Source organism: Drosophila willistoni (genome assembly GCF_018902025.1).
Source record: "Drosophila willistoni isolate 14030-0811.24 chromosome 2L unlocalized genomic scaffold, UCI_dwil_1.1 Seg139, whole genome shotgun sequence".
Taxonomy (NCBI): domain Eukaryota; kingdom Metazoa; phylum Arthropoda; class Insecta; order Diptera; family Drosophilidae; genus Drosophila; species Drosophila willistoni.
Genome location: NW_025814046.1, coordinates 691,858 through 717,342, shown reverse-complemented (window position 1 = coordinate 717,342; position 25,485 = coordinate 691,858). Strand labels below are relative to the sequence as shown.

Genomic DNA, 25,485 nt, shown 5'->3' with positions numbered 1-25,485 from the left:
CCAAAAAAACTCTGACGTCAAACAGTCTACACACAATCTCTCATAATACATATATGTACATATATTATATGTATATGTATGTATAAGCACAAAATAATCATTGAATTTTACAATGGGGCCCCACCGCCAACGCCATCTACACTTTTGCTTACTTATCGCGTTTCTACGTTCTGAGTAATACACATAAAACCACCGGTAAATCCAACCGAAAACGGCAACAACCAACCGCCCGACCATCTATGGGTGGTTTTCACTGATAACATTGAGATGATAACACACAACACAACACAACACACTCACTCACTCACTCACTTTTGCCTATTATCAATGGAATTTTTAGGCATTTCTCGCGTTTGCCTTATTTTAAAAGCCTTATAAAAAAAAGGCATACACACAGCTCTTGATAAAGAATTAAATAAACATAGAAACGAGTATATGAACCACGCTCTCATATACCAATCGCAGTCAAGAGTCAATTAACGCTCTAAAAACAGACACCAGTGAACGAACCGCACAACAATCATTAGTGCAGTTTTCGTATAGTCTTGCAAAGTGGCTCGAAATGTTATAAATCTGTTCGTTTTAAAGATTGCGGTACAGGCATTGGCATTAAAGTTTGGTAATGAGCCTTAAATACTTTACTTTTCACCAGAATCCTAGATATTTGCCATTATGGGCGAAATCCTTCGTCAATTTTAGATACTAGCTCTTAAAATTGTGATCCTATAAAAAAAATATTCGTGTAAATTTGTTAGATTTAGCAATTTAAAGCGGCAATTTAACGATTTTAACAAATAATAAAGAATTGGCGACATGAATCTTTGATACTCGATACGGGTCTTCTATATATTTGAAGCTGTATTTTCACACATATAGACCATTTATTATTTGATCCACTATATATGTCACAATGGGCGGTATTGATCGTTAATTTTTGATAAAATTCTACAAAAATTAAAATTTTTGGCGACATTGTTTGCCAATCTAAAATTTTGCCGTCGAAAACTAGGTTTCGAAAACTTTTCTTTAACGAAATTATTCAAAAATTTCTTAATTTAGGTGATTTTATTGAAAAAGATAGACTTTTTTGTGTCATATAGCAGAATTGATACAAATTTTCAACGGAAACCCCTTTAGCAATTTTCAGGGTATCAAATAGTCGGTAATGATAAAACTGAGTTTGGCCCTTTTGGTTTGATTATTTTGTTTGTTTTCTTTTTTTTAATTTTTGCCTCGTTTAAGTTTCCATTTTGCTTGGCAAAATTTTTTTTATATCAGTTTTTGGTATGCGAAATAGAAAGTTTGTTCAAATATTTGTTGGGTTTTTTTTTTCTTTTAGCGATTTGAATCAGCATTTATTTTTTCTTTACTATTTGTTCACTTGACTTGTCCAAGACAGTTATCAGTTGTAGTCTTCCTCTGACTTTTGATAAGCCTCAAGAGCTTTTACTTTGGAGCTTGAATTGATTGTCACATTGTGTGATAAAATAGTTAAGAATAAAGTAATCAATTACCATTTAGCAATTAAACGAAAACAAAAAAAAACAAAAAATATGGAATGTAATCTAATAAATTGTGTTCTTCTTCTTTCATTAATAGATGAGCCGTTAGCAAATGCTAATATGGAAAATGCAACATCTACAACAACGACAACTACAAAGCATTATAAGAGCACAGCCAAACAATATAAGACACAAAAAGTAAATAATAATACAAGACGTGCCACAGCAGCAGCAGCAGCAGCAACAACAACAACAACAGATACGCCACCAACAAGAGCAGAAGCAACAACAACTACAACAACAACAAATAAGAAGCAAACATATCGAGAAGCAACAGCAACACCGAAAATTGCAGAAGAAACAACGACAACAACAGCAGCAACAGAAGCAGCAACACCAACTAAAGTCAAAGTTGCTGATGATGCCAGCAGCAACAACAACAACAATAATAATAACAGCAACAACAACAACAACAAACAACCCAGTACAACAACTACAAGAGATAAACTGAACGAATTGCCATCGTCGACGTTGCCTACAATTAACAACAACGACAGCAGCAATCACATTATTAACAACAACAACAACAACAGTGATAATAGTATTAGTGAGCATAATTATAATGAATTTAAGTCTACAACAACAACAACAGAAACAGATACAACAACAACTTTAAGTGATAGCAAAATGACGCTACAACAGCAACATAATATGTTAGCCTCAACAGTGGCCAAAGGAGGAGCAATGGTTGTCGATGGTGACCATCAACAAACAACAACAACAGCAACAACAGATGTTGGCAATATCAATAGCATCGAATCGGCCGGCACAATTGCCGCCGTCGCTGCCGATTGGACCCAAAATTCAAGATATTTGCATAAGAAATTTAAACGTTTGGCCAGTTCAACTGAAGCTGAAAGTGCCAGCAGTACAACCAGCAATAGCAGTAATCAAAGTACTGGTGCTGCTGGTGGTCCAAGTGGCCCTGGTGGCATCTGTGATGCCATGCGTACCACAAGTCTATCATCAAATAGCTCACTCTCACCCCAGCCAATAATTGTGAATGGAGGGCAAACCGCAGCAGCAACATTGAGTGAATTCAGTGCCAATCATCTTCATCATCATCATCATCAGCAACAGCAGCACCATGAGGATATGATCAGTAATAATAATATGATTAGCGTTAAAAGTGCTGGCATTTTTAATGCGAATCATCCACCAAGCCCACGTACACCGCTTAGTCAAAGTAATGGCACCACTGGCTTAGGTTTAACACCGGCAACATTTGCCCAACATCAGCAACAGACACAACCAACAGCGGCCCCAGCAGCAACGGCACCACCATCAGTGCCAACAACTGGCGAAAAGCCAGGCCGTTACACTTGTCCATATTGCAATTTGATTTGTGCCAAGCCATCAGTACTGCAAAAGCATATACGTGCCCATACCAATGAGCGTCCATATCCTTGTAATACCTGCGGCATTGCCTTCAAGACCAAAAGCAATCTCTACAAGCATTGTCGCTCCCGATCGCATGCGGCTCGTGCCAGGGGTATAGAAGTCCCAGTCGATGCAGATGATGGTCTATCCGATCAGGATGTAGACAATGAGCTAAGCAACAGTAGCTCCGAATTGGTAAGTGAACAAAAAAGTTGTTGCCACTTGAAAATAGGCTAAAATTAGCATTTTTGAATATTTTGGAACTTAAATCTTGCCCCCAAGATCACAAAACATTTCAAAATTCTGTTAAATGTTTGAAAAAGCGAATTCTTGCACTGGCTTTTGCAAAATTTAGATAGCAAAGTTTAAAAATATATTTATAAACGATTAAAAAAGCAAATTCTTAGATTACTTTAAGAGGCAAAGTCCTAGATGCGCTTATGCATAGGAAAAAAATTGGTTTATAATTTATGAAATTGTTTTACTTATTCATTTATTCTCTCTTACAGCCTAGTCGTTCTGGTTCGCCGTATGAAGAGCTGAATATAACATCGTCGCCCTCGCCCTCACCATCTACATTGTCGGCTGCCAAAAGTGCCTACTTGCAACAGCAGCAGCATATGCAACAATTGCCATTGGGTTCACCAGCAGCTGGTACATTGCCACCGTTACAGGATAATCTATTGCATGCAACAACGGCCAATACATCAGCCCAGCAACGTCATTCAATAGATTATAAGCCATATAAACCTAAATTTCATAATGCCAGTTTGTATGCACCAGGCAAGGAACAGCAGTCGTTGCAGCAGCAGCAGCAGCAGCAGCAGCAGCCACAACACGTGCAACCACAAAAGTTGACACTACAAATGCCTTTGCCACAACAACAACAGCAGCAGCAGCAACAACAGATGTCTCATCCCTCTCTATCGCCTAGCACACAAATGAAATTGAATAATCACATCAATTCCCACCAATTGCAATTGCATTTGCAACAGCAGCAACATCAGCATCAACAATCGTTAATGCTAACAGCGGCACCACCACCGCCACCACCTCATCATCCGAGTGGTGTTTATTATCATTTGGGCCAACCTGGTACGGCTTTTTATAATCAGGCGGCAGCTGCTGCAATTCAACAGCAGGCAGCATTTGCTTTGCATTTTCAATTGCAGCAACAACAGCAACAGCAACAATTGCAGCAACAGCACCAGCAACATCAACAGCAGCAACAGCAGCAACATTCTCCATTGATAAAGGCTCCTCAAGCAACACAACAGACGCCGCAACAGGTAACAATCTTTATTTTTGTCTTGTGTTTTTAGTTTTCTCTCTTAAACTAATCAATCAAAAAATTTCTTTGCTTTTAGTTGCCGCCGCCATCACGTGCTAATGCCACAACGGCAACAGTTCCACTGGCAGCACCTGTCAATTCCTTGCCATCAGCTAATCGAAGTACATTTGCCAGTGCCAGCGGTGGCATGCAAGTGGTAAGTAAACCTCCTCTTAAAAGGGATTATCTTAATTAATTATCGATTCTTGTTTTGTTTTGCAGAATGTGGAAAAGGTGCAAGAGCATATATCGAAATTGATATCACAGAATGAGGCCATAGTTGAGAATAAGGAGATTCTATTGCAAAAGAAATATCCCAAGCAATTGAATCGTTCGCGTAGCTTTAATAATGCCAATAGCAATGCAACAACAACAGCAGCAGGGACAACAACAACACAACACATTAGCAGCAATAACAATGCCAGCGGCAGCAGCTCACAGCAAACCGTTGAGGCTAAAGTGAATTTGGCTCAAGCCATACAACAAAAGCAACAACAACAGCAGCAGCAGCAGCAGCAACAACAATATCAACAACAACAATATCAAATGTTTCTGCAACAGCAACAGCAACAACAACAACAGCAACAGTCAATAGAACCACCAAATGGTTTACATAAGCGCAGCTATAAGTCAACAACATTAAATGCAAAGCAGACACCACAACAGCCACAACCACCACAGCCAGTGCAACCACAATTGCCACCACCTCCATCGCCTTTAAATATGCAACAATTGCAATATCGTCAAGATCCGGCAACACCCATCAGTAAATTGGAAATACCAAATGCCAACAATAATCATGTGATGCCCTTGAATTTGTCCAGCAAGGCTAAGCCAAATAATATAGCCACACTAGCAGCAGCCGCACCACCCGCACCAGCAACAATTGTTGTTCCATCAACGGCAACGACTCCACTTGTTGCTCCTGTGGCCAGCACTTCCAAATCGGCAACTGCGGCAAATGTCAATAATTCCATTATTAAGAATCTTTTGCTCAATGCACGCGGTTTGGCTGTGCCCATTGGTGAGGGCGATGATGCTGTCTATTCGTGTCCCATTTGCACTAATGAATTCCGCAGTGCGGATGAATTAAAATTGCATAACAGTACCTATTGCCAGGATGCCAGTTCAAGTGCACCCATGAGTCCGGCCTCATCGCCAAGTACGAAATATTTTCGTTCCAATTCGATTACGCTGAGTTTGGCAGAGGTTAAGTCACATATGGCCAATTCAAAGAATCCATTGTCATTGGCTAAATTGGCATGGTCACAGTTAAAGACAAAGCCAAGTAGTTTGGTCTTGAGTCGTTTAAGTGCAGCACAATCGCCGGCAAGAACAGCAACATCAACGCCAACAACAACAACAACTACAAGTGCAACTGCAACACCAGCAACAATTACAACAACAACGGCAACGACAGCAACTCAAATTGCTACAACAACAATGACAACAGTTGTCGTCGATTCTTTACGCTTTGTGGATACTCCTTTACCCTCGCCGGGTCCTTTGCTTGGTAAAACTCCTCTGGTGGATTATAATCAACAAAGTGCCTCAAGACTGGGCTCCCAAGATGCTCAAGTAGTGATAACTAAAATGCATGAGGATCGTCAATTTGAAAATGATGCCAAAAGACCAAAAATGAGTAATGATTCATTTAATTTTCCCACCTTAATGTTTGCCAGCAGCGGCAGCAGCAATCACAACAACAACAACAACATGGAACCACAATCTAGTAAAGAGGAACGCCTAAGACGTTTCACCTCTTCAGGTGGCTCAATGATTCCACTCTCCGAGTGTCCGGAATTGGATAAAAGTCCCAAAATTATACGTACACCACTTTTATCCGGTGGCAGCTTTCAAGAAATGTCACCCAGCAGCAAGGAACGCAAATTGCTGACAACAACGACAACAACGAGTGCTCAACATTTTCAATTTCCACCAATTAATTCCATCACCGCCTTCAATCCATTGACATTGCCACCCATGACAATAGAGAAATCATCGTTATCATCATCATCATCATCAGGTGGTATACCCTATGTGCCGGGTATACCAGGACCGAGTAGCCTAACGCCACAAATGAATTTATTGCCACCGCCGCCACAACAATTGCAGTTGCCATTGCCAGGACAACGACAACGTAGTCCAAATCGTAAGCAACCAAGTCCATTGCTCGGTGGTGCTCTCTCCCCCTTTGGCGGAGTCCAAAATGTGCCCAGTGAGTTTAGCCGACAGCCACCAACACCAGCACAGAGGAATGCCATGCAATGGAATAAGGATGTGGCAGCCAAAAAGGCTCCATTCAATTTTTTAAGAATGGCCGATAATGTTAAGGCAGTAGCAGCAGCAGCAGCAGCACCTATAATCACACCAGCATTAGCAACAGCAACAACAACAACAACTGCCCAGCAGCCACTTCAGGAAGTGCGTCATTTTAATTTTGATAATCTGCAGGCGACAACAAGCAACACCAACAACAAGGAACCCCTAACGCCTCTGCACATAGAAACGCCCAATGGCAATGCAGAGGAGATGCAGCCTCAAACCTTGCCAGCCAAGACGAAATTTTTACGTCCCACTAGTTTGCCACTGAAACCGGGAACATTTACGCCAAAACGTCATCATGGCATCACACCAACGGCCAATACATTGCCTCTGATATCACCAGAGACGCCACGGCCATCGAAATCATGTGTTCAACTCTATTTAAATGGCCATGCCTATACGTATTTGGGTTTAAAATGTAGTACGAAAATGTTTTACTGTACAGTGAATTGTCCGCAACCTTCGTATGTGGCCGATATGCATAAGCTGTCCATGTACAGTGTTTGGCAAGTCTGTGAGGAGAATCAGCCGCATCCTTTGGGCTTCAAATTGAAGCAAGTGATGTCGCTCTATGATTCGCGTCAAAGGATGTTGGGTAATGGTTGCTCAACCACCTCAATGGCCGGGAAATTGAGCTATACTCAGGTCTATTCACAGCAAACTGTTAGCACAGTATCAACAACAAAGCCAAGTAGTTCGTTCTATCAGCATCCATTGAAGCAATTGCCAGCACCGCCATCGCTAACCAATACCTCAAGCACATCTCCTGCAATCACATCCACAGTGGGTGCTTTGAGTGAGGCCAATGTGGCGGCCAAGGCGGCAAGTGAAGATGCGGCAACGGCCAAGAAATTGCAAGAGGGACAACAATTGGTTGGTGGCTATGAATCGCATGAGGATTACACTTATATACGGGGACGTGGACGCGGACGTTATGTGTGCTCGGAATGTGGCATACGCTGCAAGAAGCCATCGATGCTTAAAAAGCATATACGTACCCATACAGATGTGCGTCCATTTACCTGCAGTTTATGCAATTTTAGGTGAGTAATCTTGACTATGAATTGTGTGTGTGATTGATTAACTAATTGAAATTCAATTCATTTTTGTAGCTTCAAGACCAAGGGAAATCTTACGAAGCATATGCAATCGAAAACTCATTTCAAGAAATGCAGCGGCGGTGAATTTCTTGATGCCGATGTGGACTTTGATCAGCAATCATCCACTTCGGCTGGTGGACGAACTTCATCAATGGCTGGTGAATCGGATTCCGATGATTATAGTGACAATGAATCGGAAAGTAGTGGTAAGATTAACATAATCATTTAAATTAATTTATTTTTAATACTAATCTCACTCTCTTCTCTCTCAACAGATACTGATGAATCCAAGTCACGTTTGAAAGAGCATGAGGCGGCCCGGTGTCTGCTCTCGCTATCCATGACTCCACCAATACCACAAAGTGTCTCACCATATTCACAAACTCAAGATGCTTCACAGCCAGCACCAGCGGCGAGTCCAGCTAATAGCATTGGTTCCACAGGATCACAACCGAAGCGTTTGGTTTGTTCATTTACATCGCCAAAGCCGCCATTTGATTATCAGAAACAGGAACAGTATTATTCCAATCCAGAGGAATCCAAACCGAAAGGAAGTTTGGCTAGCGATGAGAGTGCTCCAATGGATTTGACCAAGCCACGGCCAAGCTCTAGCTCCAACAACTCCATCAACAATTCCAATCATCAGCCAAGCAGCAATCATCAACATCATCATCACCATCCTCATCATCAGGCTATGCAAGATTTGCCCAAATCTCAGGCCCAACAGATAAGGGAAGTGATTTTCGGGACATCGGCCAATGAGAGTGGATTCATGAAGACTTTAATATCGGTTTCCGATAAAGTGCGTATATCAGCAGAAATGGAAGAGCAAGTGAAACTGAATGCAGCCGAAAATGAAGGTGAAGATTTGCTACTTCAAACCTATATAAAGGAGCAGGCTCTGCAGCATGCAAAAATGAAGCAGAGTCAATTTAGTCGCAGTTATCAAATAAATGTGACAACTACCAGTACGACTAGTTCAAGCAGTAGTCGTCCTGTGATGAGTATCAAAGAATTGCCCACCATAGAGGTTAATGAGGTGAAGACACCAGATGAGAGTCCCCCGACAGCCACAACCACAAGAGCGGTAACTCCTCCTCCTCATTCTGCTGCTGCTCCTGCTCCCGCCTTAGAAGCCATTGAAAGTGAGGAAATGGAAACGCCAGCTGAGGAAAAGAAAAACGATGAACAGCCTGTAACATCAACAACAGCAACTGCAGCAACAACAACAACGGATATTCCTACACATAATGCCAATTTACCAGCAGCTGTGCAACAACCAGATGCTACAGATTTTAAAGGCGTACTCACTAGTAGCTCTTCCACGGTTACATCCACTTCCAGTGGACCAACGACGCCACTCACACGTCCAGTGATTCGGGGTGATGATAAATTCAAGCCTGCCGATTTACCTGTTAGTAGTACGGTGAGCAATGCCTCTGCATTTCCTCAACGTGTGGTGGCTCCACCACCGCCACCCATTGCCAGCGATGCTCGCCCTACCTGCAACATTTGCCAGAAAACTTTCCAGCGCCAGCATCAACTCACTCTCCATATGAATATCCATTATATGGAACGCAAATTTAAATGTGAACCCTGCAGCATTTCGTTTCGCACTCAGGGCCATCTCCAGAAACACGAACGTTCCGAGGCCCATAAGAATAAAGTGATGATGACATCGACTTTTGGTGTGCCAACCACCTCAAATCCGCGACCCTTCGAGTGTACCGACTGTAAGATAGCCTTTCGAATTCATGGCCATTTGGCCAAGCACCTGAGATCAAAGACTCATGTCCAGAAATTGGAATGCCTACAGAAATTGCCATTCGGCACCTATGCAGAGATCGAACGGGCTGGCATTAGTCTAACCGAAATCGATACAAGCGATTGTGAAAATTCGTTAATCTCATTGAAATTGCTGGCCCAAAAGCTGCTTGAAAAGGACCCGAATAAGCTAAGTGGTTACACATCCCCCTCGGGTATGGCCCAGGACAGTGCCTCCGAAGATGGTTTCAGTGCGGCAAATAGTGCTGCTGCCTCGGCAATTGCCTCATTGGATAATGATAGCGCTGGCAATACACCGCAGCGAGCTAGTTCCATGTCCGAGGATGAGACAGTGACCACTCAGCAGAGCCTAAAACGTCGTCTGCCCGCCACTAGTTTCAGCAGCAATGGCGAAGAGAGTGACAATCCTCAGGAAAATGGTGGTGGTGGCAATGAAAAGCGCGCAAGACCTCAGGACTTAACTGCAGCCACTGCAGCAGCAAGCAACTGACAATATATGTACATGTTGCAGCCATCCTGACCAGCACAACAGGGCACATATCTTCATCATCATCAGCAGCAGCAGCAGCAGCAATACAATTATCCTCATCATCAGCAGCCACATCACCTCCAGCAATTGGATAGCAGGGGAGGAGATGCTTTAGCTTGGGATGGAGCCCATGAATCAACCAACAAGACGACCAAAACTCCAACGAGCGCATATCAAATGTCTAAGCATATCGCATTTGGGCACAGATTACAACAAAACCAACAACACAACCACTCTTTACTCTAAACAAACTTTAGACTTTAAGCGAAACCACATTGGAAGGCACATTGAGGGAAAAGGCTTAAACAAAAGAAGCAAACATTTCTTATCTCTGGCAACAAAAATATATTAGCAAATTTTTATTTAGTACAAAAGAGTAAAAGTGCAACAGCTAACAGCCGGGAAAATTTCATAAAATTTAACAATTTCCTTCTCCTATTTAATAATTTTCGATGCCAAATATCTAAGCAAATGGTTGGTTAAAAATTTTGCCCCCAAAACAAAAGAACGAGTCACTTTTGCTCTATTCTTTGGATAGCTGCCAGTTTTAATTTAATGAAATGTTGTTTAACTAAACCTAAATTAAATAACTAAAACAAATGGTTTCGTTTGATTTAAGTTTCATTTAGTTCAAATTGAATTGAACCAAAAACAAATTAAACTAAAACTAGTTACAAATTGAAACCTAATCCTCAATGTGCAAAGAAATCTATATAAATATATATATATATACAATTACGTATATGTTCATGTCTATATATACACAAGATATAAGCAACATCGATTTGCCTCTTAAGTATTTAAGTTTAAGAAAATTGTCAACAATTTATCCACCCTGATCTATATATATATATATATATATGCATATATTAATGTGTGTATATATAATTTCAATTTCAACAAAAAACGAAAACAAACAAAAAAAAAAAACTCCTGAAGTGCTGTGAGTCTATCTACAAATGTGAAAAAGAAAAGAAGAAAACAAAAGTAAATGAAAATTTATGATTTTCTTTTTTAAATTCAATATAATTTAAGGCCTAGGACCACCCTCCCTTACTCCCCCCCCATGCAAGGCAACAAGTGAAAAAAAATCACATAGATCTTCCTAATTTCAAATTGCAAGCGAAAATTTATTTTAAAATAAATTATGAATTTTCGTCTTCATAGTTTTTTGTGTTTAAACAGAGAGCACGAGACTCTTTTTCCTTTAATTTAACATTTTTTCCGTTTTTTTTTTATTGACAAAAGAAAACGAAAAAGTAAGCAAAAACAAAAACAAAACAAAAAACACACCTACACTTACACATACTAAATTGTATATAACTATTATGTTGTCATATTAGCCATTAAGTTTTTGGTAGATTTAATGTTGTTAGCTATAAAAAAAAATGAAAAATATTGTACAAATACATATATATATATAAAGCAAAATCTATATATATATATCTGAATGTATGTGGTCAAACAAGCAAAAATGAAGTGATTTATTACATTATTGTAAAATATATCAAACAAAAACGGAAAACTGAAGAAACTAAAAACAAACAAAAACAAAAAAAAAAACCTACAAAAACAACAAAAAAACACACAAAAAGTATGAAATCTTATACAAAAAAAAAAAAAAACAAAAAATAAAGAAATCAATGTGAAAAGCAAAATTATTGACAATTGTTTTTTTATTATTATTATTTTTATGGAATTTGAATTGCTTTGAGGTACAAAAGAAATCACCCTATTGGAAGATACTCTCATTTTTGCAAATGGCCGCCAATGTAAATCTGTTTTGACATTTGTGGACTAGACAAATACAGAATACAAGTGAATAAGCCATGGAGCGATACACTCCCCAACAACGCGGAACGCATTTGCACTGGCCCACCAGATCGCCCGATTTGACGGTCCCGGACTTCTTTTTATGGGGTTTTTGAAGTGCCGTGTTAACATCAACAAGCCTGAGACCTTGGAAGCCCTCAAGGAAAATATCCGACACAAATGCGAGAATTTATCGCCCGAAACGCTCGCCGAAGTGATGGAAAATGCCAAAACGAGCCCGTATGGCAATTAATTGTGACGCGCCCATTTGTCCGATATCATCTCCTCGACTTAACACAATTAATTCTAAAGGTATAAATAAACATATTAAAAAAACAGAATCGAAGTTTTTCATTTAGAAAAAAAAATAAGAGCCAAACAATATCGGATGACTTCTTTTGCGCCACCTATATGTATATGTATATGTTTATATTCAGATATATAGTACATTTATTTCATAAAATGCAACGATTTTTTAGAAGCGTGTTTGAAAGTACATATATTCCTGAAACGAGAAGAAAATATATATTTCTTTTAGATTTTGTAGTTTATGAATTCTTAAAGTGATTTATAAAAGAATTGATCCGTCTCCTTTTCTCTCCTGAGCAGAAAAAGAGAAAAAATAAACCCTCAAATAAATAAATAAATAAACCCCGCCTCAGGGGCTGGGGCTTAGATTAGGCTTTATTGCATATGTTGACCAAAAGTCCTAAAGACTTTCCTGGAAATGCCCGCGAGAAGTTCTACGGATATCTTTAAAAATCTTTAAGGTCTTACTTTAGAACAAAGTCGTCGTAATACTTAATATTTTACTTAATTTAGGGGATAATTTTTCTACCTAAATTATTATTTAATACTCTGATATTTTCTAAATTTATTGGGTATAAAATATTTTGGGAATTTCTATTAAAACATCGTCAAAGGCGTTGCCATGTAAGGCAGGGAAAGACAGCTACAACTTAATATTCTAAAAACTAGTAACGGTTTGAAAAACTAAACCTTTGCATACTGTAGGGAGTAAATTTTCCTTTTTTCTAATTGTAATATCCCATAGCTGTAATCAACAGACTAAGACTAGTCAAAAATAAAAGTTAAAAATGGAATTCCCTGTTGTTAACGTTGTTAAGATAGAGAGTTTGTCTTATCTTATAAAAGTGACAAGCGCCTTCGATTTGATCGATTTACTTTAATATTTATGAGTGATAATTATTTATTGAGTTCTAATTACTTTTAAGTATTCTGAGAACTACAGATCTTATCGTACTTATACCTCTATCTATGCGACCTTTGTATTTATAGTTTTGACTGATATTGCATTTTTTTGGACTGATTTTATATTATTTTGACACTTACCAGTAGAAAAGCTGCTCCCAGTATCAAAGCTCTCTCTTTGGCGGTTAATTTTGAGTCCTTAAAGTAGATATTTGTGGTATATTGTGATTTGCTGTTAACCCATTTATGATCTATTGATGCTCGCATATCTCCACCCGAATGAATCTGTGTAGAAGATAGAAAATTCTTATAATTTTAGTAATTTTAAAAGTTGTTTTAAATACCCACCCTGAAGAAGCTCTCTTTGGGCAAACAAAAGCAACAGAAACCCGAATTTGAAGGTCCTTCAACACAGAAGACAGGATCATTTGTGTTGCCATCTTCTATATAAAAAACCGGTTTCATAAATGTTGGCGATTGGACCACGCGACCCAGAACATTGCCCGGTGGTATCCAAATCTCAAGATTCTTGGGTCGACAGCAGAGTGAACCCAAAGCTAGTTTTTTGCGAAATACTAAAGCCTCCTGATGCGTTTTGTCCAGCAAGTGCATTTGAAATGGTCGACCAGCACCCCAAACCAAACGATTCTTCTCTGTTGAGCTCTCCGAGGCGGCAAAGATGGCGTCACCGAGGGGTGATCGTACCACATAGCGATTCTCTGATGATACCGCTGTTAGGGCTAGGTGTAAAGAAAGCGGACATTAACTGATTAGATAGTGAAGCTCTTTCGAACAGTATTGTAAACCTACAATCATTCAACTCGAATGTTTGTTCTATATGCACTGAGGGTAAATCGGCCAGGCAATCATAACCAGCTAAGGGTATAAATGTTCGACTTCCAGTCACCGTCGATATGGGCAAGGGAATACGAGGCACTTCTGGGGCAGGTCGGGGCTGTGAGGTTATACTAACATGCGAATCGTAAACTGAAACAATAAAATAAAACAACAAAATTAATCAAAGTAAAGTTATTTTTTAATATTATTACAAGGTGTTTGATTTGGGTGTTTCTACTATTTTAAAGATCTGTTAAATAATCTCTGCCTTTTCTTTTTGGAATCGTATTACTAAGATTACTTTTAAAAACTCTGTTATATACTAAGTAAGAATAGTATTACATAGTAATAGTAAGAATTTTTTCTGAAGTAGAAAGTTTAGAATTGTGAAAATTTTAAATTTTCAAAGTCCTAATACACTAGTTTTTAATGTATAATTCTTTCTGTTATATTTGTTTTTAAGGTATTCTTTTTTAGGATTATTGTATTATTCTTTTTAACACTTTTTTAACTAATGGTAATAATAGTTTGTGAATTTTTTTGTCGCAATCTTAAACTTAAACATATAAAGTACATAAACTATTCCGAACAAAAATAAATTAAAAGTTTAGTCTTTAATAATCTACAAGTTGAATTTTATTTTCATTTTGATTTCATAATTTAATCAACATTTTCGACAATAAATTATTCCAAATATTCAAACAATCTCTTCCCAATCAAAGTCAGTTGAAACTTTACCTTATAACGATCTACAAGGTAAGTTTTCTTAAATTTATTTTGATATTATTTATGGTTTTTATAAACTATTTACAAACCTATAAAATATTCCCAATCGAAATTGTCAAAACGATAACTTGTTTATAATCCACAACATGAGTTTTATTTTCAATTTTAATTTTAGAATAAATTTTGGAAATCTAATGAACTTTTTGAATAATTCTTCAAACTTCTTTCTTTCACAAATTTCAATGTGTAGTTGGTCAACTTAAAGTAAAGAAACAAAGGAACTTGGACTACAACAACGACCATAAACAAAGCACAACAAAACAAATTGACTGATAAGATATAGCCAATTGGGAATATTTGTTACCACTATGACACACACACAGTACCCACACTCCAATAGCAACTAATCCGAATTGCAGCCAACTGATAAGTTAGAAGTATTTAATGATTCATTCGACTAACATTTGACCAAAATATTAAACCTAATTTGCAATATTTATAGAAAAATTTACCTCTAGGCTCTGTATTTGAGGATTGTTGAGCCACACGGATTTCGCTATCATATTGTAGAGTTCGTACCGCATCGTTTTGAAGCATTTTTATGTTAGTTGTTGTCTGTTTGTGGCGATTTTAAACTAAACGTTTCGCAGATCAAATTTTAACGAACCTCCTTACGGTTTGACGTTGTTGCGCTTTGGTTCGTCTCAGACCTTCTCACGTAACGTTTGACGTAACGGAAACATATCGATATCGACAGGCAGCCAGTAGAGTGACCTTACGCAGCGAGAGAGAATGTGTGCGTGTGTGTGTGAGAGAAATCCGCAATATTTTGATTAAAACTGAAGAAAATTAATTAAAATTGATGTAAATTTTAAGTAGAATCATTAAATAGTTCATTTAATCTAAGTTTTTTGACCTATCATTGAGAAGCTAGTGTTAAATTTTCTGTGCTACGGGTGAGTTTCTTTTTTTTCCGTTTGTTGTTTGTTTTGTCATAAAATTGCCACAGAGTTGCCGCTTTGGCCTTTTCACTCTGACTGGCTGAAATACTGTTAGTAGAAATATCAATTGTTTAATAACAATTGCATTTGTGGTTAATTGTGAGTGCACTATAAGGTCCGAAAATAGTATATTTACTTTATGTGAATCATTTTGTGAAAATTGCGTGGGTTGCCATTTGGACCCTTCTTAAACAGAGCTGCCATTTTGGCTATTTTATGGCCAAGTTCTAGTTGTGCTTCGCAACGGAATTTCAAATTAAAATTTATAGCCAAAATAATTTGGCATTGAAGTTTAGTTATTTTTATCCTCATTTATTGTCCATGGCGCCTGCGCTGGAGCGGTATAAACAAAATGCCTTCACCTTTGCCTTCACTCTCACCAGCTTTATCTCTCTCTCTCTCTTACTCTCTCTTTCTACATAACATCAGTCTGCTCTTGGACATCGTAATTGTTGGCAGCATTTCGCGGCGGTTTATATGAAAAAAATAATAAAAAAAACTGACAAATAAAGGAGATAAGACATCTTCATCGGTTCAAGTGCAATAATCAATAAACCTGCAAAAGCATAAGCTTTCCCCTCTCATCTAAAGTAATACGAAATAGATTAGATCAAAGTCGATTGTGCAATTCGAAACAAAACGGAAAAGCAACCTTTGAAAATAACATAAGAAAAAACCCCAAAAAAATCTATGTAACGGACAAACATACCCCCAAAAATCCCCCTCAGAGAAAAGAGCATATATATTTTCTACCTTTTCAACTTGCATTATTTTCGTTTTCCCTTTTTCGTTTTGTGGGGGTTGTTTTTCCGCAAAAAAAAATAAGAAAAACAAAAAGAAAAACGGAAAAAATCCATGAATATAAAGTCAAGTGCGGCTAAACGGACCTCTGAACTCGAACAATTAACCCAAAATATATAGGATATAGGATATCATGTCACTGGAGGATCCATTTTTTGTTGTTAAAGAGTATGAAAATGAACATTATGATGAGAATTTATGGCCTTTCCCTTTGGTCTTGAGTTTCCTTCTACATTTCGTTTTGTTTTTCTTTCTTCTTTCTTTTAGCGAGGTCTTTAAAGCTTTGAATAAAACTCGCGGACTTTATCTACGTTGGCGTGAATTGGGCGAGAACGGTGGAGGAACGGATAGCGAATGGACAACCACAGAGCTGAGGAATTCCCTGAGAAGCATTGAATGGGATCTAGAGGATTTGGAAGATACTATCAATATCCTTTTACAAAACAAAAACAAACACAAAAAGAATTCATGAACTTAGCTAGGAGAAAAATCAATTTGTTCTACTTGAAACTGATGGAACGAAAAGTTTCAAAAGTTAATTTTTGTATACTCTTTCCCATCTGTCTTTCCGTTCTCCCTTTCCGTTTCGTTCTGTTTAAAGTAATAACTGCCGTAGTTCTTATGATAGGTTGTAAAAATATTTATCGCCAAAGCATTTTTTATAGCTTTCTTTCATGGCATTATCTAAACGTAAATATCGGCATCAAAATTATCTTTGATAACTCACATTTTGTACGTCAAGTACTCATTCAGAATGTTACCTTTCAAACTATTTCATATTCTTATAAAAAAACTTCTGTAGATCTTATCTTTTTTGGACATAACACAAATTTGTTGATAATATATCAGTTCAGATGGTTTTTAGTATATCCAAGAGACTGACAGAAGCTTTAATTCTCTAAAGACTATTTGAAATTAATGAATATGACGAGATTGACAACAATTGAAATCTAATTTTGATTTAATTTAAGCCAACTGAATCAATTTTGCATTTAAAAGACCAAAATATCCAGACCAAAGACCATTAATTTCCAACCAGAAATTAATGATAAATAATATCACAAAAAAGATAAATCTCACCTAGATATGATTTTTACATATAAAATTTTAAAATTAACTCTAAAAAGACAATTCTGATTCAGATCTATCTTTATATTCGAACGAATATAAACTAAAGATTTAGATAGAATGAAAATTATTGCATTAAATAACATTAAATCAATTGAATTGAATGAATGATTATCAGAAATAGGTTGATTCTAATAGTTATCTTTTATAGAATCACAACTAAAACATATTGTATCTCAATTCCAGATCTATAAATTTACCTTTATGATATTACATTTAATGGTTTTTCCACCTTAACTCTCTATAATACGCATTGTCGAGAAGAATCCGACAAAATTTCGCATCGATAATCGTGAATTATCCAGCCGGCGTCATTTTATTGACAACACCCGCGATGAGGTCAAACAGATGAAGGATAAGATGAGCCTGAATCGGAACAGGGACAGAGATATAACTGCACATCAGCCGCTCCTCGATAACGACAACAAATCCATTAATAATCCACAAAATCCTAATCACAATTTGAATTCCAACGAATATCATTCGCATCATCACAATCAATCGCATCATCATAATCATCCGCACAACGATCGCACATATTTGGTGGAGTGTACCAACGGCAATTCTCTGATCAACAGCGGAAGTCAAGTGGTGGCCAATACCATAGCCGGAACGATGTCAGCAGCGGCAGCAGCAGCCCAGCGTCACAGTGGCACCAAATATTCGAAATTGGAGAATAATCTCGATAGCCCGAGTCATACGAATCATTCAGCATTGCATAATCATAGCCAGCATAATAGTCTCGATAGTCCAGGTCATAGATATGTGGGTGAGACGGTGTCCATACAGCAGCGTATGCTGCAGGGACAGGACGAGCAGCTGGACATGATAAGTGATTCCATTGGTACTCTTAAGACAGTTTCCCGGCAAATTGGTGTCGAACTGGACGAACAGGCGGTGATGTTGGATGACTTTGGTAATGAATTCGATACCACGGAATCCAAATTGGATACGACCATGAAGAAAGTTGCCAAAGTATTGCATATGAATAATGGTGAGAAACGAATTCGATTCGATTCGATGGTTCATTTCAATTTTTCACATTTCGTCTCACTTTTCAGATAAACGTCAATGGGCCGCCATATTAATTCTATCCGGGCTGTTATTATTTGTGATAATTTTGTTTATTATATTGTAATTCCATATATATATTTCTGTATGTAAATTAGTAAATTAGTTTATTTTCTATTTTAATCAGCCCTAGCTGTATATATATATTTATATATGTAATCCAACAAAAAAATGCGTTAACAAAAACATCAGAGATCTAATGAAAAGACAAAAAAATATATATATATTTACTTATATATACATATATATACATAATTACCAAATATATGAAATTTCCATCTAAGTTATTTCTCAATTTGGCCAAAAAAAACAAAAACTCAAAAGAAAAGAGGTGAATATATCCAACAAATTGTATATCATATAAAGCAAAATGTTTAACCAAACAATTTTAGAGAAAACAAAAACCAAAACCAAAAAAAAAAAACTGTTTCAACATCATTTCGAACCAAATAAAAAACAAAGAAAACTTGACAAAATTAAAAAGAAAATACAACGACTCTCAAAAATCTTAAATAAAGACAAATGATAAATGATTAAATGGCTTTCAAATTGAGCGAATTGTCAAAGGATATAATTATGATAGAATTATAGATTAAGGAAAGAAAATATTTTATATAGGAATATTATTATTTTTGAGGAACAATTTTAGGTTTCTTTGCAATAGACGATCTATGCTTGAGTTAAGTCAATCTGTGGAACTTATTGAACTTCTAAAACTTATTAATTTGGAAATTGTTATCTTATTAATTGTTAATACTTGAATGATTTTTTAATAGTTTTCTACAAATTTCTTCCTATTTTTTTCAAATTTTAAAAAGTTTATCTCTTTAAATGTAAAGATCTTAACTACTCAAATGATTCTAGAATTAAATTCTTGTTTTAGCCTTCTCTTAATTTTTAATCTTAGAATTATAATTCTTCGTAATTATCAATTTATTTATTACTCCATATATTTTATTATATAAATGTTTGCAACAGGGAAAAATATTATAACTTGTAGAATACATTGAACTTAATAGAAGATTTTGTTGTAGCAGATCCTATGAAAATGTGTCTTTTTATAATAGATTTACTTAATTTCATGCTTTGTTGAAATTATAAAATGTAACCCATTTCGTTTCATCGGTTTGACCAAAGCTCATTATAAGGTGATAAAGCAATCAAATGTTTCCTAATCAAAACTTAATTTTCTCAAGTAGAAAAGATAAGAGTTATTACAGGTAAGAATTTGTTTAAGGCCCTTATTTGCACGATTCCTTTGACAGTTTTCCATTAAAATATTATTAACATTTGAAAATATATTTTAAATTATCTAAGTTCAGTTCGGAAACGTCTTGAGGGTATAAGAACTTGAGATAACCTTGATTATTATCTAGAATTCCAAGTTTGTTGGATTAATGTTTTATTTAATACGAGTAAGTTTAAAAAAAGAAATTATGTAACAAAATTACACAGGATATTAGAATAATATTTCGAAATGAATAAAGTGTATATAGTTCCCCTTCTAAGGTTCTCTCTCACAATCAGTTTATCTAACAAGATAATATTAACTATAGAATTGAAGTTTAAGGGGTTTCTATCAAATTTTCATGTTCTTTCCGGTCTTTTCTTATTATTCCAATCATATTTCAGAATGGTTTTTATTCGAATCCTATACAAAATGATTAAAATATTTAGAAATTTTAAAAAGTATTAAACCTTTTGTTTGTCTCAAAGTCTCATAATATAAACAAATGTTTTGAGTTCAATTAAAAAGGTTGATAAAAACAAACAATTCCAGAATTTTTTTTCAAAATTTTCGAAAAAATGTCAGATTTTTACTAACTTTTGATCTAATACTTATTAAAGCATAAATAGGTTTAGTAGGATTTAGAAAACCAAGAACTTTTGTGTAGTATAGTTTTAAAATGAATGAAATCCACAACTGAAAGATTATAAATTTTGGAATAGTATTTCAAAATATTTATTATTATATTGCTATTTGCTACATTTTCCAAAAGGTTCCTGAAGAGGTTGAAAAAGGTTTTTTGTATTATGTTTTAGATTTTCGTATCGTTAAGTTTTAGATTTCCTTCTTCTGATACCCTTCAAATTCGAATACCATCCACCCCCATTTACATATAACCCACTTCACAGCTGTTGCTAGTTGCTAGAGCTTTTTTCATGCTGTTGGAGCTTTTGTCGTTTGTTTGGCGCGGAAGCTCTTCAGCATGCGCAGAAAATACAGAGACCTCTACGTAAATATCCCTCTGGGGGCTCCATATAAACATCATAGAGACCCCCTTTTAAGGGTCCGCCTCTGATAATTTGGGTGGCAACGGGGATTAAGCATAAGCGCGCTTCGTGGAGGGCAACAGCACGTTTGCCCATATGATTTCCATTTCATTTGGCAGTTTTGTTTTGTCAACGCACCGCGCCGCCAGCATCAAAAAAAAACGTGGAAAAATATATATACTTATATATATATTAATTTTCGTAAATCGGGCATAAAGACTTGTGGAAAATGTTGTAAAATTTTGACGTGTAAAATCTAATATCTAATAGAAGTAACTAGAGACAATCCTTTGGCGTTTCCCTCACACTTCCTCTCGGTGAGTAGCATATCTTTCCCTCTCTCTCTCTCTCTCGCTTGGAAAGCATGTGAGTTACCTTTACGACCAGGTGATGGAGGAAAGTTAAAAAAAAAATCTCTGCAAATCTCTAGAAGTCAATTTGTTGTATTTGCTAAAGAACCTTGAATATTTTTGGGACAAAAAAAATCAATGTTTTGCCACAGGAAACGGACTGGGGGACAGAAACCACACAGAGAGTGAGAGAGAGACAGAGAGAGAGGTGTGGAGGGGCAGGATGTTTGGAGCCTGCTGCTATTTATGTACATAAACTTTCACCTAGACCGTAAGATTGTTGTTGTTGTTTGTTGCCTTGAGTGGGCCTAAACCAGCTGGTCCAGTTCCTCCTCCATCTCCTTCCTCTTCTCTCTCCAAGAGCCTATTAATAAATATATATTTTTTTTTTATATGCTCTCGCACACACACACTGGCAATTTTTTTTTATACTCATATTTATTTAAACACACACACATAAAGCTTTTGATTATGTATAGGTTAGAGCTGTTGCCTCATCGGCCAATCTTATCAACAGCAGCGAGAAAGCTGCCGTTAAGTTAGAAAGAAATCCGTTACAATTTCAATTGAGACCAATTTGCCTTCACTTCAATTGTCGAATGCACACAAATTACTGCGCTGCCCCCCTAGCCCCCCAGCCCAATGCATCACCTCTTGAGCTCTGCGTCTATACATAGTTAGTCACTTTGACTATATACGAATATATTTGTGTTTATTCCTTAATCAATTGGATAGTCAATTAGATTTGTTGCAACTATTAAAAAATTGTGGATTAAAAAATTATGGCAAAGATCGAAAATGTTTTCTATTTTTTAAGAAATAGGAACTAATTGGTGTAAATTCTTAAGTAAATTTAATTTCTAGCCAATACTTACTCCATAGTATTATAATAGTTCCAAAATTTCAATATTTTTTTATAATATTATTTAATACTAGACATACTACTAGCAATTTCAAGTATTATAGCGCCATTACTTCAAAAATTGTTGCAGAAACTCCTTAAGTTACTTTAAAAATGTCCAAGTATCGCCTATTAACTAATGTTAAGTTAAGTAATGCTGGAATATTGAATTTTTTTAAAAATTATAAAGTTTATCCATTCAACTATTCCAAATCGTAATTAGAATTTGAATAAAATGGCTCTAGCTTGAAGCATTACAAACTTAATATTAGACGACTCGAAATATAATTGGAATTCTATTGAAATTTGTATTTTAAAGCTGTTTTAAGTTTCGATGAAATTTTAGAAACACATGTTATTGAATCTTGTATTTTTTGTTTGAATTCCAAAGAAGTATCTGAATGTGTTATGGCATCTGCTGCAATTACAAAGATTATTTGTAAAGTAATGTAAACTCTCAAGCTTGCGGCCTTTTTGGGCTAATGTTTGCTTTAAAAGTGCTTTAAATAGAAATTTTTTTCGATTTTTAGTAAAACCAAACTTTGCTGATTAAGTAGTCTTTTGGCAGTAGAATAGGTGATAAGTTATGTCAGGTAGGTATAGCACGAATAAAGACTCCAAGAATACAATTACCATTCCATTCTTTAAAAGCTTAAATTAGTTGAGAATTACAACAAAAACAAAATAACGACTTTAAGCCTACTTAGACCTAAGGTTTGATAAAGTTTGATATTAGTTAATATTTTGGAAACCTAATAACTTATTAATTTGGCGCATTATTTTTCAATATTATCTTTTATAATTAATTTTAAATTGATTTTTAACAAAATAAATTTTTAAACTATAACCAAGCACCTCACAGGTGTTCTTAAAAACATTTTTAACTGTCCTAAAGATACCTTATTTAATAATAGTTAATATTTCTATATTCCAAAAAACTTGATTTCTACACAAAAACACTCAATATTTCTACACAACACTTCATTTCATTATTTAAAGAAAAATTTAGTTTGAAGATTATTTATTGAAACACTTTTATAAAAACTTCAGAAGAGTTTATAATACACAGATCTATAGGTTAAAAAACAATTTTGGGTGCAAATAATATTGACAGTGAGTTCATTTATTTTTAGCTTAAAGTCGGCAAATGAAAAAGATGTATATTAGAGTATTCTTCTCATATCTATCATTCTTCTTTATATATATATATTTTTTTTTTAGACGTTATTTGTTTTTTTAATATATTTCGATTCCAAAATAATTTATGGGAAAAATCTCCTCAGTGTTTAGGTCGATATTAAAGGGGAATTCCACTAAAGGCATAACGGAATCTATTAATATAAATATATAGGACTTAAATGAGAGCGATTTAATCTAAGTAATGTGTCTACTTAATAGTATTTCTAGTTTAGTTACAGTTTCAAAACAAAATCGTGGATAATGAATTCATAAAATCGCATTAACATATGTATTGGTTAACTACTTACTAAAAGACTTTCCAACTCTTTAATGATATGTTGACATACAATTCTGAAATTCTAATTAGTTAATTAAAAGCAAGGGTTATCTATTTATATATTTAGCCATATATAGATAGAAAGTGGAGTGGTTATTAACTGCTTTTATCTATTTTTATATATTTCCGTAGGTCTTGCACGCACAATGAGCCAACCCACAGCAGCGACGAAAATTGTAATTATAGGCGCCGGTGCCTCGGGCATTGCCTGTGCCACAAAACTCTTAGAATATGGCTTCCAGAATGTCCTGCTCCTTGAGGCTGAGTCACGTTTGGGTGGACGTATACATACCATACCATTTGGCGAGAATGTCATCGATTTGGGTGCTCAATGGTGTCATGGGGAAAGGGATAATATAGTCTACGATTTGGTGAAGCGACACGATGAAGAACTTTTGGAATCGACGGGCCCAGTTTATGAGAATTATCAATGTGTACGCTCAAATCGAGAAATTGTACCCGAACATATCGCAAATCGTCTGAAAACTATAGTTGGAGATTCTTTAATCAGTCGGCAATTGGAATTGAGAAATTGCAGCGGTTCGCTGGGCAGTTATTTGACCAATAAATTTTTCGATGTCTTGAGACAACCGGAAAATCGTGATATTGATGAGGTTATTGCCCGTGAGTTTTTCGATAATTATCAGAAATTTGAGAATTCCGTTGAGGCCTCCGATACCCTGGATCAAGTGTCGGGTCAGGGTTATTTAGAATTTTGGGAATGTGAAGGTGATATATTATTAAATTGGAAAGATAAAGGCTACAAAGAGTTACTCAAATTAATGATGAGATCGGGTGAAATGAAATCAGAATTTGGCATTTTAGAGCAACGTTTAATACTGAACCGTCGTGTGGAGAAAATCCATTGGAATCGAAATGATAAGAGAGTCGAATTGGAACTAAATAATGGCGAGAAATGTCTGGCCGATCATGTGATAATCACCGTGTCTCTTGGTGTACTCAAAGAACAACATTTACGTCTCTTCGAACCCAAATTGCCCAAGGATAAACAGCGATCTATTGATGGTTTGGCATTTGGAACTGTCAATAAGATATTTGTGGAATTTCCTCGGGCATTTTGGCCAGAGGATTGGACGGGTTTCACGCTACTCTGGCGCGATGAGGATCTAAAGGATATAAAAGGAACATCCCGTGCCTGGCTGGAAGATGTATTTGGCTTCTATCGTGTCAGCTATCAACCTAATGTATTAGCCGGTTGGATAATCAATGCTAATGGCCGACATATGGAGTCGTTGGAGCGAGATGAGATACTCGATGGTTGCATGTATCTTTTCCGTCGTTTTCTCAGTTGGTCCATACCCGATCCGGTGAATTTCCGTACCTCAGCTTGGTTTACAAATGAAAATTTCCGTGGCTCATATTCCTATCGATCCATGGAGACCGAACAGCTGGGCACAGGAGCAAGAGAGTTAGCCCAACCCTTGTCGGTGGTGGTTACATCGCCCAGAGAACGGGAGGACTTACAACAGAGTCGTTGTGACAAACCTTTGGTTTGTTTTGCCGGCGAGGCATCCAGTGAGCATTATTATTCAACCGTTCATGGCGCCGTTGAGGCTGGTTGGCGTGAGGCCAATCGTCTGGCTGACTTCTACGGTCTGCCCATTAAAACTATACCCAAATCGCAACTATAGCCGGAACTGAAAGATATATGTCAATACTATATATAACCTGAATCAGAGAGCTCTACAGAACTTTACTTCTCCATCGATGTCTTCGTTTTTTATTTACATACATAACTGACTTAAAATCAATTTGCAATCAATCAATCAAGCAACAACTGAACAATACATCCTGTATAGACTTTGTATAATGCATAAGACACAA

At 36.4% G+C, this 25,485-nt stretch overlaps 4 protein-coding genes across 4 annotated transcripts in view; 3 read left to right on the top strand and 1 right to left on the bottom strand.

The window, feature by feature from the left end:
• Nucleotides 1-10,611, top strand: part of LOC6638176 — a 55,080-nt gene extending 44,469 nt beyond the window's left edge. The window contains exons 3-8 of the mRNA XM_047009526.1: nt 1,600-3,137; nt 3,452-4,231; nt 4,310-4,429; nt 4,495-7,640; nt 7,710-7,903; nt 7,973-10,611. Of these exons, the coding sequence (XP_046865482.1) occupies nt 1,600-3,137; nt 3,452-4,231; nt 4,310-4,429; nt 4,495-7,640; nt 7,710-7,903; nt 7,973-9,972 (7,778 nt within the window). The 3' untranslated portion in view covers nt 9,973-10,611. The remainder of the gene's footprint in view (nt 1-1,599; nt 3,138-3,451; nt 4,232-4,309; nt 4,430-4,494; nt 7,641-7,709; nt 7,904-7,972) is intronic.
• A 1,600-nt stretch (nt 10,612-12,211) lies between these two features.
• Nucleotides 12,212-15,251, bottom strand: LOC6638177 (phospholipid scramblase 3). The gene is made up of 5 exons (XM_002061501.3): nt 15,111-15,251; nt 13,846-14,022; nt 13,384-13,775; nt 13,177-13,320; nt 12,212-12,328 (listed from the first exon to the last, which is right to left on the bottom strand). The coding sequence occupies exons 1-5, from the start codon at nt 15,193-15,195 to the stop codon at nt 12,299-12,301; spliced, it is 828 nt and encodes a 275-aa protein (XP_002061537.1). The 5' UTR covers nt 15,196-15,251; the 3' UTR covers nt 12,212-12,298.
• An 837-nt stretch (nt 15,252-16,088) lies between these two features.
• On the top strand, nt 16,089-18,722 carry LOC6638178 (syntaxin-6). The gene is made up of 4 exons (XM_023176250.2): nt 16,089-16,568; nt 16,668-16,828; nt 17,779-18,522; nt 18,590-18,722. Exons 1-4 carry the CDS (start codon nt 16,534-16,536, stop codon nt 18,664-18,666), a joined length of 1,017 nt encoding a protein of 338 aa, XP_023032018.1. The 5' UTR covers nt 16,089-16,533; the 3' UTR covers nt 18,667-18,722.
• Nucleotides 18,723-20,980: 2,258 nt separating this feature from the next.
• Nucleotides 20,981-25,381, top strand: LOC6638280 (spermine oxidase). Its single transcript, XM_002061503.4, has 2 exons — nt 20,981-21,190; nt 23,773-25,381. The coding sequence occupies exon 2, from the start codon at nt 23,787-23,789 to the stop codon at nt 25,290-25,292; it is 1,506 nt and encodes a 501-aa protein (XP_002061539.1). The 5' UTR covers nt 20,981-21,190; nt 23,773-23,786; the 3' UTR covers nt 25,293-25,381.
• Nucleotides 25,382-25,485: the final 104 nt, after the last annotated feature.

Coding starts and splice junctions, on each gene's coding strand:
- LOC6638177 (XM_002061501.3), bottom strand. CDS start 15,195: ATGCTTCAAAACGATGCGGTACGAACTCTACAATATGATAGCGAAATC. Junction 13,776..13,845: donor AACATTCGAGTTGAATGATT/GTAGGTTTACAA, acceptor CTTTACACCTAG/CCCTAACAGCGGTATCATCA. Junction 13,321..13,383: donor CCAAAGAGAGCTTCTTCAGG/GTGGGTATTTAA, acceptor TCTTCTACACAG/ATTCATTCGGGTGGAGATAT.
- LOC6638178 (XM_023176250.2), top strand. CDS start 16,534: ATGTCACTGGAGGATCCATTTTTTGTTGTTAAAGA. Junction 16,569..16,667: donor CCATTTTTTGTTGTTAAAGA/GTATGAAAATGA, acceptor TCTTTCTTTTAG/CGAGGTCTTTAAAGCTTTGA. Junction 16,829..17,778: donor GGATTTGGAAGATACTATCA/ATATCCTTTTAC, acceptor TCTCTATAATAC/GCATTGTCGAGAAGAATCCG.
- LOC6638280 (XM_002061503.4), top strand. CDS start 23,787: ATGAGCCAACCCACAGCAGCGACGAAAATTGTAATTATAGGCGCCGGT.